At 33.9% G+C, this 16502-nt stretch overlaps 1 protein-coding gene across 6 annotated transcripts; it reads left to right on the top strand.

Moving 5' to 3' along the window:
• Positions 1 to 3098: 3098 nt before the first annotated feature.
• On the top strand, positions 3099 to 13293 carry LOC143446187 (solute carrier family 49 member A3-like). 6 transcript variants are annotated; one of them, XM_076945717.1, is made up of 11 exons: positions 3099 to 3285; positions 4684 to 4813; positions 5540 to 5706; positions 8404 to 8548; positions 8770 to 9151; positions 9792 to 9868; positions 10498 to 10749; positions 11056 to 11211; positions 11292 to 11449; positions 12011 to 12135; positions 12260 to 13293. In XM_076945717.1, the coding sequence occupies exons 3-11, from the start codon at positions 5624 to 5626 to the stop codon at positions 12445 to 12447; spliced, it is 1566 nt and encodes a 521-aa protein (XP_076801832.1). In that variant the 5' UTR covers positions 3099 to 3285; positions 4684 to 4813; positions 5540 to 5623; the 3' UTR covers positions 12448 to 13293. The 6 variants fall into 6 exon arrangements, with proteins under 6 accessions (XP_076801832.1, XP_076801833.1, XP_076801831.1 ...); XM_076945718.1 differs by having other exon boundaries at positions 3099 to 4125; positions 5602 to 5706; XM_076945716.1 differs by having other exon boundaries at positions 3099 to 4125.
• The last annotated feature ends 3209 nt before the right edge of the window (positions 13294 to 16502 follow it).

The following is a 16502-nucleotide window of genomic DNA, read 5'->3' as shown; positions in this document are numbered from 1 at the left end:
GCTTGTTAAGCTAGCCTGCTGTATTATGGTGAAAAAACGTCACTTTCCAAGAATATTGAGGTTTAATTCATGGTACAGATCCAAGTAAGAACATGTTATTATGGATATTTTATGTTAAACGCAGATAATTCAAGATTGGAGTTATGTGTTGGAGCCATTTTTAATTTTCTAGAAAAATCTGTTACATCAAAAAAGTGTCCCTCTCGTAAACCTAGAAAGACAAGACACTTTTTACAAAGGTTTTCATGATTTTGTGATAGAAGCTATGCAATCAGGAAAAAGACTTCAGTTTTGGAAGAGTGAATTAGCGACTGACAGACAGCTAATCTTGCAGTACTCGTCAGAATACTACCAGTCAAAATACAAAGTTTATATAAATAATATGTACAAGCTACAAGCAGTGGGCAGTACTTTGGGTGGATTTAATCCAACACATTGTTGTCAAATTTTCGGATTGAGAAAAGTGGCATTTTGGATCTGCTTAACTTCATTGAAAATGTGCGTATGAGTGAAGGTTTGTCAAAAGAGCATAGCTTGCCAAAAAATCAAGAAGTTAAGAAATTTATTCATCACACCGTAACAAACCCACCTGCTCTATTTGGTCAAAATAAGTTTCCTTGTTTAATAATTTCAGCTACCAGGTTAGTATTTTAGCATGATTGTCATTTGAAGCCTGAGATTGTCTTTTATACATTTTGAAGCATTTTCATATTAAAATAAATTTGGTAGGCCCTAATGACTTTTTAGGTCTTTGAACATATAATAATTTGAACATATAATAACCAGTTTTTTGACCTAAAAATTTTAAATTTTGACCTTAAAATTTGCAAATTTTGACCTCATTTTGACCTAAAAAGTCTACATTTTGACCTTATTTTGACCTAAAAAGTTTACATTTTGACCTTATTTTGACCTAAAAAGTTTAAATTTTGACCTCATTTTGAAAAACGCTATACTGATAGTCTCTACACTGTCTACAGCAACTTTCTAATCTAAAGCTGCATTTAAAAATGACAAAATGCTTTTCTAGTGTTGACTTTTTTTTCGTTTCTGCGTATTAAGATTGACAACTTGCAGTTTCAAATGCAATGACGTCACATCGTGACGTCACCAAACGCGCTGAAAAGCCTTCCCTCTCTTTGTGGCTTGGGTTCTAAGTAAAATTTGCGGGACTGGAATTGTTTGCGGTACAAGAAAAGAGAAAAACGGAAGAATAATATTACAAAATGGTTACAAAATTACAAGTTTAATAGATTTTGACCTAAAAAAAAGACCTAACGAAACAATTTGACCGTATTTTGACCTAACGTAACATTTTGACTTTATCTGACCTAATAACTTCTATACCACACGTCGTACAAAGCTGAAATTTGTTTTGTGCTTGTTTCATAGCATTCTGAGCAGGTAAAAAAAAATTGACCATATTGACTTTTGGTTGCCCTAATAATAATATATCTATGTCTGTAAACGACATGTGTTGTAAATTAATTAGCAGATTTCATTCCTGTAATATTTTCAAACATTCACGAAAAGTAGATGTGACACCTGCCAACAACTTGAAAATGCATGTTTCAAAAGCACACATGAACGGAAAAAACATGCGAAAAATGTTGGCGAAAAAAATTTACGGAAAATCAATTTAAATCATTCATTGTCATCTCGAGTGAAGCGAACCTTGACGGAAAAGGATATTAAGTATTATAAACTAGTCATTCGTAAAAAATATGAATAGACTGACTTCGTTTTTCATATTTATATGTTGCATTTTTTTTCAGGATAATGCAGGATAATTGCAGGAAAAATACGGAAATTGTTATCTGATAAAAACAACAAATAGTGCTGCAAGAAGAGGATTGGGCTGTTGTTGAAAGTGGATTAAGACATGGTACTAAGCATTGTTTGTGTTATAATTTTTAAATACCTTCTTCGTAGTTACTTGTTTCTTGAGATGATTGAAGTAACCCTGTTTTATCGCAACCTTTACAGGATTGATTCTGTTCCTTCTACGAATACGTACCTTTCCAAATTGCTACAAATTTATACATTCAGCCAAGAAGTTAAACAAACTGAACAATTCGATTCGGTTCGACACCCTGGTTTCATTTGTTTACATGTTATTGTGCTTGTTTAATTTTGGTTCAATTAGTCGTAACTTGTGTTTTATCTGGTTTGTTACGTTTCATATAATTTTAATATAAACGCATTCTAGGTTTGGCGACCATGCTAACTTTTCATCATTGTAGCATTGCTGTAATTTACACGCTGCACTGAATTTACACCAGCAGTTATAACTATAGGGTGATTCTTTGTTAAAGTAAAAAAACTTAAAGTGTTGACGTTGTTTTTACAAAAAATTGACTTTATTCAACAATATATAAAAAAGAACAAGAAAAAACAGAAAATTCACTTTAATTAGTACTTAAATTATAATCATTTGCAGTGTACAGCCTGTTTTTATCATTTTTTCTGGAATACTAAAAAGTAAAAGTGTTAAAATATTTTAGGCAACAATTTTAAAATTGTGCACAACCTGTGCGAAAGCGTAAATTGATCTAACAACAAAAACTTGTCCTAACAACAGAAACATTGACTTTAAATCGCTGTAGTTATATACCGCAGTTGGTATCAGACCACAGAATTTTAGAACTCAACCAGCAGATTTTCAAAGCCCAAGCCGCGAGAATTTTGAATCCAATCCGCAAACAATTCAAAACCAAACCCACAGAATTTCAGAACCCAATCAGCAGAATTTTAAAACACAATCCACAGAATGTCCGAACCCAATCCATGGAATTTCGTAAAACGTGCACGGGTTTGCGTGGTAGGCCTATAGGTTTTGTGGCCATGATAGTAGTTACCAGCAATTATTAATGTTATTTTTCTTGAGCACGTTAAAAGCGTTTTCGGCTTTTACACTTTTTCCTGTTCATTTGCGCGTGTTAGTAACAACCTGCTTGATTTTTCATCCGCACTGCGCTTTTGACGAAAAATGATTTAATGAATCAATGTTCAGTTTTGTTTTTGTTTTTAAATGGGGGAAGTACCTAAATGACTTTTTAAACTTATCAATGAAGTTAATTTACACATGAGTTTCGACAGTGATTAAAAACATGTACCAGCCGCCTGCACAATAAAACATTATTAGGACATAGTTTTAAGACTTTGGATGATATTTCATCTAAACTAGCGCTTGATGTTTGTTTCCTTTGTTCCGTAATTAAATTGTTTATTATTTAGTTACCGCACTGCTTCAGTATCTAACTTCGTATAACTCGTTATATACAGGTATGTTTGTGAGCATTATTTTATTGCTTTAACGTTTTTAAACTTATTTATTGTATGTTAAGTTTAGTGGCCTTGCTAACCGTTATTCATCCGTATCATTTGGTTACATTATTCACGCACGTTTTCAACCTTTGAAGTTCATTGCTTTTTCACGCTCATTGCTTGCTGGTAGAATTGTTTTTTTATCACACTATAATGGTTACCATTTTAGTTTTTGTTCCCCCACAGACAATGACGAAAATAAACTACACGATACAAATTTCAGTGGTGCCAGTGGGATTCCTGTATGATGAATTTTTGAGGTGGAAGAGGGCGTTAGACAATTTACAATAAATAAAAAAAAATTGTGGCTTCACCGCATGCTAAAAATGTCTGTCGTCATACGCACAATTGTTTATAAAAAACTTCCATAGTTTTTGGTCTGAAAGGAGGGTAAGCAAGTTGAAACCAATTAGATGAAAGAAGCAATTTCTTTACCAGCTTACCTGCAATAATGGAAAACTTTAAATGAAAAGATTGTTATGATACTTTTCGACGTGATCTAGGGTGTGCAGAGTTTTGAAAATTAAGATGCACTGTGCAGTAGATGCATATTCCAGTCTGCAATGAAACCTAGCCTAAATGTAATGATCTGTGGAACGTGTTTTTTTAGCGGTAAATATGCAATTTTTAAAATAAGGAATCTTTTCCTATGGATGAGCAAATGTGGTATGCAACTCCTTGTTTTGAAGATCGGGCCTTTCTCTAAGATTGGCATTCAAGTGCAGCAAGCACAGTTTTACAAATTCTCGAGCCTGCACTTGCCATGCTTTTACTATTAGCAAGTTGTTGAAAACGAAGGTTGGTTAATGAATTGAAATTGCTTTTCCTTCTTCCAAACAGTTCATTCAAAATTTTTTTATGTTCACTTCATTCTTCTTCATGAGGCAGTTTCGTAATAATCCTGCTTCGCATTTTTATCCTTTGGTCATTTTGTTTCTTAGTTCTTCAGAAGCATTTTCCTTTTTCTAGGATAATTTCGCATAAATTTTCTCATAACCAGTTATAAGTTTGACCCCCTTGATTTTATCAATAGTAACATTTATAAAGTTTAACCTTTTTTTTGTGTTTATCAAGAAAAATCTTTTAGCAAAAAAAGTTTGTATTAATTTGTAATGCTCTGATGATGAGTTCTTGTGCTTTGTCAATGTCAATTTCTTGAATTGTTTCGTTTATTTCAATGTTCAAGCTGCGATAAAGCATTTCCAAGGCATGTTTGCTAACATAGTTCCTGAATAATGCTTTGTTACAGTCATGCCGATGGTCACCAGAAACAACATGAACAAGAGTCTGCTATTGCACTTTTCAAGTAAATATTAGTATACGAGTTAATCCAAATATGATTCAAATATTTTGCAGATCAGCTGGAAAATTGATTGGGTCTGTTTACCAAGGGATAGAAAGCATGCTCAAACACCTCACTGTATATCAACAGTTCTTGCATTGTTGATATCAGACAAATGTAGTCAAAATCACCGATATAATTAAGGTAAATTTATTGCCACATGGCTTTGGAGATTTTGTGCTGTGATGAAAAGAATATTTTTAAAAACTTTGATTTGGATTCATCATCTAATTTTGGTGCCCTGTAAGTATATAGTTTCACATGTTAACACTTCAAATACAATTTAGGTTAATATCAACAAAAGTTTGTTGAAAACTTTTTTTTCGCAATTTAGTTAATTCATTTTTAACAAAATTTTGGATAGTGTGCTTTATGTAAATACCAATGCCAACTACTTTACAGCTAATTCTGGAATTTAAAAAAGTTGTAACCATCGACAGAACACAGATTAGTCTTTGATTTGGCTGAAAACTAGGTTTCATTAATCGTGATAAATTCTTGCTTCACTTTTAGAAGAATTAAAAAAAGTTGTTAAGGCTTTAAACCAAGGTTGGTTTTGTTGTGAACACTTTTTCAGTTGGGTGGTTCCCCTATGTCATTATAGCACCACTGCAGTTAACAACTTACACATTTTAAGCCCTAGGTTTGTGACTTATTTCTGCTCATTGGTTGTTTGTGAGCATCTCATTCTTGTTTTAACATGCTACAACAAATGTAGGAACATTCTTTTTTGCCTCCCACTGTCAATAGCGAAAAATAAATAATACATTACTTTATCAGCAGGTTAGCCTACAAAGTCCCAAATTTTGAAAGTACAGTAAAATTTTAACATTGTTGCTCAGCTGACACATATTTTTTGCGCATTGGCAGGCCTAGATGACTGTTTCTACACACCAGATATCTCATCAAAAATGATGTGTTCATTTCTGCAGACAAGTAAACACCCACTCCAACATGGCCTACTCCAGTCCTAAGCTTGTGAGCACTGGGTTTTCAGGAAACAATAATGGATTGGTTACTTACAGCATCATTCAGCGGTACTTGCAATTTACTTACGTTAATTTATGGGTTAGCAACTCTGTTTGACTTGGTTATAAGTAGGGCCATTTTTATTTTGACCTAAACAAATTTTTTTGACTTTATTTTTATCAAATTTTGACTTTATTTTGACCTAACGAAATTGCTTATTTGTAGAGGCCACAGTTCTTCCTCCAGTTACTCAAACATAATATTTTGTCGATTTCAGACCCAAACGTAACATTTTGTCGAAAAGTCAAGGTGTTTTATGGATTATAAAAAGTGCGTCGTGTTTTTTGGCGATAGATTTAGGTAGCTTGTGTTATTTTGTCCTTGTGAAAAGGGCACTTTGCCTCGATTTTCTCCGCATGGTAAATTCTAATAAACAGAAAATTAAACAGGGAAGAAGTAATGTAACTTGTAACTGTAATGTAATGTAACCTTCACGCGGCATAAGGATTATTTAAATACGTAACAATGAATAAACAATGGACAATTTGCGATAAAAGTTACTGCTGATCCAAGTGGGCATTATGACTTATTTCCTGCTTTTATGGGTTAATATGGTTTAATTGTGTCGCAGTTCCTGATTTAAAATGCTTCCACGAGGATTTTTACAAAAATTACTCTCAAGAAACACAAAAACTTTGTCAAAACCCATAATTTGACAAATTTTGACTTTATTGAAAATTTTGACTTTATTGTAAATTTTGAATTTATTATGACCTATAAACTTCTTAGAAACAACCCCCTAGTTGCTGAAAACAACTTTATTCTTTGATTCGTGGTCAGACGAAGTCCTTAAAAATTTTTGACTTTATTGACTTTTGCGGGCCCTAGTTATAAGTTATCACATTAAAATGAGCAAAACAAACACTGATTGTGCCAGTAAAAAGAGGAAAAAGTTACTTATTAACCTTTAGTTGGCTCAATGCTGCTGTTTTTGACGTTCAGAAAGCGCCCTTTACAGTTTCTTAAGAGGAGTTCTTCACAGAAGCGTGAGTACACTTATAATAATGGTGTATTTGGTTGCTTAATTAATACAGTAGGAAGACTTGAAATGTTGATTTTGCTCATTACCAACATAGTCTTTATTTCATATGGCAACGCTTCACTTGCATTGTGTTTATTGCTTTGCAAACAATGTACAGTTATTAACAGAATTGTCCTACTTTACTTTTACGATTGTATTGACTATATGAGTAGCGTTATCGAATTCATTGTTAAGCATATTTCGCAATCCTATCAGTAACACTGTTACACTGATGTGCACTTTAAATGTGTTGAATCGAACACAACTCTGAATAGTTATATTATGCATAAATTCAAGTTATTTAAGAAATAATTGTGCACAAACTTGGGCCAAATCTTTTATTTCGCGTAAAATAAAATATAGTTGACAGACAAATGGCAGTGTTACCTGATACTCAGACACGCTTAGTATACACATATATATCGTACAAAAATGTTTATGAGTTATGCACCATAATCATAATTTAGCTCTTTATCTCTGCTAATGCACATACTTTGGTTAAGCTATCACATCAATTACATGTATTTAATGGTTTAGGATGGTTCCTAAGGTGAAGCTGTTTCTAATTGATTTTTATTTGTAGTCTATATGATAATGTTGCTGCCCAATGTCTTTCCATTACTCCCCTTTCTGAATTTAGATAATACCAGCTTACCTACTAGCCTAGCACCAACACAAGGCACTATTAGCTGAAAAATTTAAGCATTTTCGTTTTATTATTATTTTAGGCTAAAACATAGTGAAGTAAAATGCTTAATCGGCCTGTCCAACTTTCATTTTCGTTTATCAGGATATCAGTTTTTGCAGTTAGTTAATCCTCACTGGTTGCCAAAAACTAAACTGTAAAAACTTGTGTTATTCAGTCATGAGTATTTGATAAGGGAATTATAACTCAACTTGAGTTCTCAACCTATGGGTAGCGACTCAAAGTTGGGTTGCTTGCATTTTCCATTAGGTTGCTTAATCTTGTCATTTCGACCCATATTTAGATCACCAGACGTTTCTTACATGAGTTACATGACTACTTAGTTTTGTTTTTGATTTAGCATGCTTAAAACAGCAAATATACATTTCTTAGTCATCAATCAGCAAAGGCATAACCATTGTTAAACAATTTATAACATTTTTAATAGGAGTTTGTTGTCTTGTATTACGTTATAAGATGAAACACCAAAAAATTATACCTTTTTGAAGAATGGTACATTTAAAAAATGCTTTGCTTCAGCAAGTTCAAAGGATAAATATGTCGTTATTACATAATAGCGACTCATAAAAATGTAGTTCAGTGCTGAGCAGTGTAACATTTTTATGAGTGTTTGAGAAATCACAGTTAATTACAGTTCAGTAACTTGTGATACGGTATAACAAAAGTTTGGGTAGCGAGCATCAAAAATGAAAAACTGTTCTTTCACTTTAAAATAGGTCATTGTTTTCATCATCATGACAAATTTGAATTCAAGCCAAAAGAATTTTTTAAGCTGGACAAGATGAAATATCAGTAGTCTGCTGATCACACGGTCTGCAACAATAGCATAATCAAGATATTTTCACCCTGGAACTGTTTAATTGAACCCATAATGCCTCCAGGGTTTCTTTCAGTGTGACAGGACGCATCTATAGATGCCAACTTTCTTTCTGTGCTTTTTTATATAGCATACTTTCATCAGGCCTCATTTTTAAATAGTGGGATAAACATGAAATTGAAAAATATGACTTCTTCAAGAGAGACCTATAAAGTTGATTCGGCTTCTACTAACGATTATAAAGTGTACCGCCGAAGATGGTTTCTGTTGGCAACACTTTTTGTGCTGAACATTTCAAATGCAATGGTATGTCTTGTAAACTTTCTTTGCGTTTATGTAACAAGTAAATATCACTGCTGTAGAAGTTTTCATTTGCTGCTGGAATTATGTAAATTTTGAAAGTGCATATTACAGTTATTGACATGATAAAGTAGCAACACCAAATAAACTATAAATTTGTCAACTTTAACTACACTATTTAACACATTGCTTGTAATATTGTGGCACATTTTACCATTTTCTTTCAGGCGTGGCTTGCATTTGCTCCTGTTGCTTACAAAGCTGCTGAGTTTTACACGGATCCCCCAAGCCTTGACACAATAAACTGGCTCTCTGTTGTGTTTATGATAACTGGAATTCCTTGTGGAATCGTAGCAACATGGCTAATCGATACAGTTGGACTTAGATTTTCTGTGATTTTAAGTGCTTGGTTGAATGGTATTGGCTGTGTTATAAGAGTGATCAGTGCAATTGATGGAATTGCACCATCTGCTAAACTTCCGTTGGTATTTACTGGTCAAATAGTTGCTGCTCTTGCACAACCATTTGTTCTGTTTGCACCAACGAAGTTGTCTGCTTTGTGGTTCAAAGAGGACCAAAGGGCAATTTCAAACATGTTGGCGACAACAGGTACAATAATATTGTTTACTTTTGTTTTTCATCTGTCCAACTTTTCTCCATTTAAACCGTATTGATATGGTATTGACCTTTGTATGGTTTCATTTTCTTTTCTCATGAGTAAGCACTTTAATCTAAAATCATGTTATGTGGACAAAGTGCAAAATCCAAACAGCAATGTGAAACGAGTCACGAGTGAATGCAAATATGCTGATTTGTGATTTAAAATTGTAAGTCACAGGTATAATGACCTCTCGTTTAAAAAGATATTTTCCCAGACTTGAGCATCACTATAAACTACACCATTATTTGTTAAATTTTATAAATTTATGAATAATCTTGAATTTGGGTTTTCCAACGTTGGTATTCAAGTTCGCTCAAGTCTTTTATTTAGAAAATCTATTCATTTTTGGGTTCATATTGGCCCATCCCTAATAAGTACTAACTTTCAAGAATCTTTGCAGAACTATGATATGATGCCAGTGTGATAAACAATGACAGTTAAAATGCCTACAAATGTAGTAGCCACTGCCACAGCATAGGCTACAGTGAGCTAATGTACGTAAATAAGACCACTTGTCTATAGTTGTTCTATATGTGAATCAATTTTGTGTTTATTACTCCTGCATATTTATTTGATAAACTATTACAGGTAATCCTCTTGGAATGATGATTGCAAACATAATATCACCAATACTTACTAATAAACCAACAGATATGCTTTACATGGTATGTACATTTGAATGGAGTCACTTGTTTACTGTACTATGTTCAAATGCATGTACAGTACTATAAGTTTTGGATAATGTACATAAATTTTGTTGTGATTATTAGATAATTATCTCCTGTGTAGAGTCTGTCTACTAGGATTTCTGAGACTGGTTACAAATTAAATGCTTTGTTTAATAAAGTTTTACACACAAGTAGAACCACAGCTTCCTAACACAGATATCCAAAATAAGTTTCAAGTACAGATTTCAAGCAGAGTGGCACAAACAAAGATTCAAAAACGTTTTTTTGCAACCAGCCTAAAAATAGAAGATTAGCAATAATGTAATGACTGACTACAAGTAATACCATACATATAAACCCATTTTAGCACTGCTTAAACAAAACGACTCACAAACTGTAAACAAAGAATTTACTGAAGACGCTGTCATAAACATTAAATAACAAAATGTTTTTTAACTTAAAAAGGGGATCATCGACCGCTATACCATAGATTAATACAAGCCCTATTCCTATACATACTTTTAGTCCGTCATGTTGCAGATGAATGGTCCTGTTCTACAGAAATCTTAATTACGTATCCATAGATCGAGAATGAGTCCATAAATCTTAATTTTTCCTTGTCTTAGCTTGCTATCCAGTGCATTCCAGCTGGTGTTGCAGTAATCATGGCAACATTTGGTTGGTGGTCGAGTTTACCCCCATCTCCTCCTTCGTCAAGTGCCGATGCTGAATCACAACCATTCTTGGTTGGCTTGAAAGCATTGGCAAGGAACCGCCGGTATTATCTCCTGGCATGGGCAATTGGTGGTGGAATAGCTCTGTTCAGTGTTCTTACCACTCTGCTCTCGCAAATTTTGTGCCCTTGGGGATATACAGATGTAAGTTGATGATAAAGTCAATGTTGTATTGGTCAGCTGTTTTGTATCTCACTGCACCTGAATAGCAGTTTCATGGATTGTCGAATGTAGCAATATTGAATTTAGATATTAGCTTGTAATGTTGTGCATGGTGAGGTCAATTTTGGAATGTTTTTTGAAATACGAGTTGTATTTTAAATAAAAATTGTTTTTTCAGTAATAATAATTCTTCTGGAAAAGTCATGGCGGTGTTTGTGCTTTAATAATTCTACTATTGAGTAGTGTTTTGTTACTTGTGTTGTATGACTAGCGTTTCATTCCTCATAGACTTACGTTGGAGTTGCTTGTGGATCAGCTTTAATAGGAGCCGGTTTTGTTGGATCAGCCATAGCCGGTGTCATCGTGGATAAGACAAAGAGGTTCACTGAAGTTACAAAAGTGTGCTACGCTCTGGCTGTTGTTGCATTGATTGTGTTCGCTGTGGTATGTTTCAGGAAGTTAACAAAACTGTGGTATCTCATAAATAACCAATACAGTTACTTGGAAATTTCTTTTTTCACTAGATGCACAATCAAGCTAACCAGTGGGTCGTTCTTACATGCATGTGTGGCTTATTTGGTTTCTTTAGTTTACCTGTTTACCCCATTGGGAATGAACTTGCTGTGGAAACAACATATCCTGTAGGAGAAGCCACTAGTTCTGGAATAGTTTTTATGTCTGGGTATGTTCAAAATAATGCAATTTGTATTTTTTGGTTCAAAAACATACTGCATATATCACAGGATCTATACTCTATTTCGTAACTACGGTATTGCACCCATGGGCATAATTTCTTGTGAGGTTATTCTTTTTAAATGATTTATCAAGTGAGTATACTTGTAAATTTCACATGGGTGCTGCTCCTAGGGAACTGTCATTCAACACATTGAAGTGGTCTTGAACATGTAAAAGGAATTGTATACGGCATTGTAATTATTGCAATTTATTTGAAATTTGCAAATATAATTTTTTAAAACCAGAACTCTCAAAAATCATGCTCATTTATCCAGTTTCTTTACATACCTGGACCTCGTTTCATTTTAATTTTGGCAAACCAAATTAACTCAATTACGTTTTTTGATTAATATTGACCAACTTCACTGAATTGAGTAGAAGCATGGCCTTGCAGTATTAGTATACAGTACATGGTGTGGTATAATCTTTATCCTCAGACTGAGCAAAGTCTTAAACTACTATACTACTTAAACCCGGCAATAATTTAAGTAATTCAAATAATTTGCAGTCAACTTCAAGGGCTCATATTGATTTTACTTCTTCAATCCATTGGAACTAATTTGGATCCAAAGCCTACCACTGATCAATGTACCAGTGAGAACCTCGGGGACATACCAGTCCAGGACATGTCAGGTATGAATAAGCCATGCACCATAAAGAGGGTGATAGTTCTATAAGTCTGTTTTTTAATATGCAGCTATGTTTTGTTATGTGTATTTTCATCCCCTTTTGTATGACCACTGTTTTTGCTTTACAGTTCCAGTTTATGTTATGGCTGGATATGGTGGCTTGATAGTGCTCATTTATACCATCTTCTTCCGAACTGAGTATAAACGTTTGCTTGCTGACAAATGCAAGAAAGACAGTGAAGACAGTTTAGAAAAGAACATGGATAACGCAGCATATATTCAGGAAAATGAAACGGACCAAGTGGAAAAATTTTGAGCTTAAGTTAGTTCTTCAATGTGAAGAAATAAATAGGACATTTTGTTATGTTGCAAACTATAATTCAATCTTTTTATGAACTTTTATATTCATAAAATGAATTTAGCTTTTAAGGAGATAACACCAAAAATGCCATAAAATTTTTGTTTGATTTATTATACAGCAAATTTATTAAAACACTGTTTACTCGAACAATCGTCATCCTCGGGTTCTCTGAAATTTTGCATGTCACTTTAGTTTAGCTTTGGATTAAAATTCGATAAAATGCCACCAAAAAAACATGATTCAAAATTTCTTCACAAAAGTGAAAATTCGACACCAGACTTTTTGTTCTAAAAAACAAATTTAGCTACTTTCATAGAAATTTTAGGCTAATTATGCTCGCAAACCAGGACGTTCAAGCATGCCAACTGAATGGGTGCCATTTTGAAGTTTGTTTTGTGTACATTGAGAACGTAATAAAATACGTAATGAAATCAGTTTATGGTTACGATATTATGCCAACCAATTTCTTTTTTCATTTAATGAAATTTTATGCCAAAAACCTCCATGCTGTCACCAAATGAATTTTGTTTTCAAATCTTTTTAGTAATTTACTATCAATTGCGCAAGCTGAAAGTCACCTTGCTTGGTACTTTCAAGCCCCTCTGCAGTGTTTTAAGGTACTAGCACTAAACATTATTACTATTTTTTGCATCAATTATTATAAAACATTTAATTAATTAATGACTGTTTTATATTACTTCAATTAGTTATAAAATGCTGTCTTGTTTCTGTTTTTCTTTTGCTAAATTGTATCTTTTTGTAATTATTTATCTATCAAAATAAATGTTGTAATTTCCTCTGCTTGCAACGTACTTGTATTATTATTAACTGCTGACAGGCTGCTATTCATGTAGATGAATGAGTCGGACATAAAATCGCTTGCCATTTCATCATTCATGCAGCGCCAATGATTTCTAAAATCGCCTGGAATGTATTGTATAGTCTAAAATGTACCGTCGATACCGGTTCTCGGGCCAATTTGAAATATTGGTTGTGGGACACTTTTTTAGTGTTGCCTTTCAAATTAGATGATCTTTGTATCGTTTGTAGGCTATTGACCACCGACAGAGTGTCTGCCATCTTCAAGTTTGCCATTTAAGCCTACAGGCTACAACAAGACGAGGTAGGCGCTTTGTGTCTGTTTGAATAACGTTTTCCGCTCGGTGCCCATCTCAACTGGTGCGTAGCAATTACTTCAAGCAGAAGGTCTTTGCACATTTTCGTATCTTTGCATGGGGACCTCGTTCCACCTCTCCAGGCCAAGGAATTACTGCGGGCGGGAGACGTGGAACCGTTCCAAGATCCTGACGTAAGGTGCCGGTAAAATATACGCCAGTTTCATAGCCATGTAGGAGCAGTATTACGAGACGAACAACATTGTAGATGGCTATCTTTAGTCAATTGCTGATTGTTTCATGGAGGACGACTGTGCTTAGCCGACCGTAGCGGAGACAAGACGAATTCACTATTCAATATAGTCTGTCAAGTGATAAAGTTCAAGGTGTTGTGATTGTGAAGGATCAAGCCCAGATAGGTTATGTGAATTGACCAAGATTAAGAGCAAGTGTAGCATATACGGCATGAAAAGAGCATGGCTACATGGCCTAGCGAGGCCGGCACATGGTTGTTGGAAGACTTCTGTCTTTTTCGTATTGATTGCTAAGTTAAGCCGTAAAGTCGACATGTCTCTGCAGTATGCATTTGACATGTGATCCAAGACTTTTGTAGCCCAACATAGCCATATTTAACGAGCGTCGTGTCATCTTCATACTGCAGCGTAAAGATGTGATGAGGCAATGTATTTGTCGCGGCTTTGCGCTTCTGATTGAAAATGTTATGTCAGTACCGTATAAAGCTACAAGTTTAATTTAAGTTGAACCTACAAGTTCCACGACACTTCGTTAACAGGTTTTCGGATATGATTCATATCATATGAAGGAAGTGGGTTGCAGCAACGTTAACTTATAACCAGTTTTTACCCCAAGTCGGCAGCTTATCTTTTCTACTCATCGGCACATGGCTTATACGTTTTATAACCTAATGCAAAAGCACATTGTTTAGTGTTCTCAGTTACCGCTTGCATAGCACATTATGCAAAACCTCTAATGTAACACAATAACTGTTTTGTGAGCACAAAAATTGCAACGATTCTTGCAAAAAAGATGTCCATTGTGTCCGTCTCCTTCACATAACCCCTTCCTTCTTTTTTGATATTGTCTATTTTAATACACCCAGGGGTCTTGGAGTTTAAAATAAAAATGTTGAATTAAACCGGAAGAGGAAGTCGGAAGCTTATCATGACGATACGTCGGCACTTACATCAATTTGGTAAGTACATAAAAAATACATAAGAACAGTTAATCAGCGGGATTTTGTCAATCAATAAAAAACAAAAAAAAGCAGAGGTTGATATTTTAAACACCAAACAATTTGTAACAAAAATTTGCATATTCTTCCATAAAAAATTTAATTACTAACATTCTGGTTATAGATATGAGTAAATATTTAGAAAAAGACATAGAATAGAAAAAGACATTTGCTTTGATCAGGCGTAATCAACTTTAGTTGTTTTTTTAAAAATAATGGTTATATTATCTTTACAGTAAATCGTTTTCAATATGCCTAAAGCGTTTTTTGTTTCATAAATTAACTTAAATTCAAGACTGAGACCTTACAATACAGTACATTTCGAAATAATGCTAGGTTTTCTATGCACCATAACCAGTTAATACAAACAAGTTTTAAACCCATGGGAGTTTTTTTCATTTTTTTTGTTTAATGGTGTATTTTATTCTGGTTAGAATTTCAGCACCCCATTTTAGCTTTCCACAATTAATAGCAAAAACGTAATAATTAAAATAAACCTTACAAGAAAAACATGAAGAAACGATAAGAAAATAGCTTACATGTGAACAAACTGCTTTATTATAAAACAAGAAACACCAATTCTGTTTTATAATAAAGCAGTTTTTCAAGGTCAAAAATTGATTTATCACAAAATGGAAACTTCTGTCTGTCAAAGAACTTCATCCAGGAAAGAACCAAAAATGAAACTTCTCTGTCAATAATTGTAATATCTTAAATAATGTCACTGGTAGATAAATGTAGCAACAAAGCTGTAGAAAATAGAAGAAAGAATTACTTACAAAAATCTCTTCCCTTGCAAGTGGGATGGGCCAATACGAATCCAAACTCGAATAGATTCGAAGAATATCGCCTATGCGGAAGACTCGGGCGAATACGAATATTAACATAAGCAAACCCGAATATAACATTAGCCTACTTATAAATTTATCAACTTCGGTTAGAAATGATTATCCATTTTGTTGGATAAACTAAACGAGTCGACCTTTATCATATTCGGATTCGCATGAACGTGAATAACCGTCCTCGTGGCACATCTCTATTTGCAAGTAAACTGTATCTTGAAAACAATTAAGTATTGCAATATATATAATCATATGCAAACTCTAAAACTCAACTTTTATTGCCATCATTTTCAAACAAAGTTTGGCATGAAATTTTATTTACTCAGCTTGTAGCATTTAATTTGAGCAACACTACTTTAGTATACATTTGTTTTATCAATTTATCACCATTTGTAACATCAATTGTAAATGTTAACTTTAAAGAACTTAAAAAAGTTGCAGTACAATCTCTTGCCATTATGCTCATAAGAGAAGCGCAAAATCAGCCTTTTTTGTTTGCAAGAATAAAAAAACAACGCAAATTTTTGAAAGAAGCCCAGGTGAAATAGCGTCGAAATCTAAATGAAAATTATGTATGACGATTAGTTACGGTCAGGACTAAGTACAAGAACTTAGTTGATATCTTTTGTTTGGTTCCACGACATATGGCCGCGGGAAAGTGGCCGCGAACAAACTCACCGGGGTCAACTGAACGTGACGTAAATTGACCGCAGACAAACTGACTGTGACATAAACTGGCCGGCGATCAAATTAACCGTCGATAAATTGGCCGGCGATCAAATTAACCGACGACAAATTGGC

The sequence above is a fragment of the Clavelina lepadiformis genome, chromosome 2 (genome assembly GCF_947623445.1).
Source record: "Clavelina lepadiformis chromosome 2, kaClaLepa1.1, whole genome shotgun sequence".
Classification (NCBI taxonomy): Eukaryota; Metazoa; Chordata; class Ascidiacea; order Aplousobranchia; family Clavelinidae; genus Clavelina; species Clavelina lepadiformis.
Note: the sequence above shows the minus strand (reverse complement) of the source record. Positions and strands in the feature narration are given on the sequence as shown.

What these genes read in the sequence shown, in the direction of transcription:
- LOC143446187 (XM_076945717.1), top strand. Translation starts at nt 5,624, where the DNA reads ATGGCCTACTCCAGTCCTAAGCTTGTGAGCACTGGGTTTTCAGGAAAC. An exon ending in CAACAGATATGCTTTACATG is followed by an intron (nt 9,869 to 10,497) that starts GTATGTACATTT and finishes TCCTTGTCTTAG; the next exon opens with CTTGCTATCCAGTGCATTCC. An exon ending in ACCAGTCCAGGACATGTCAG is followed by an intron (nt 12,136 to 12,259) that starts GTATGAATAAGC and finishes TTTGCTTTACAG; the next exon opens with TTCCAGTTTATGTTATGGCT.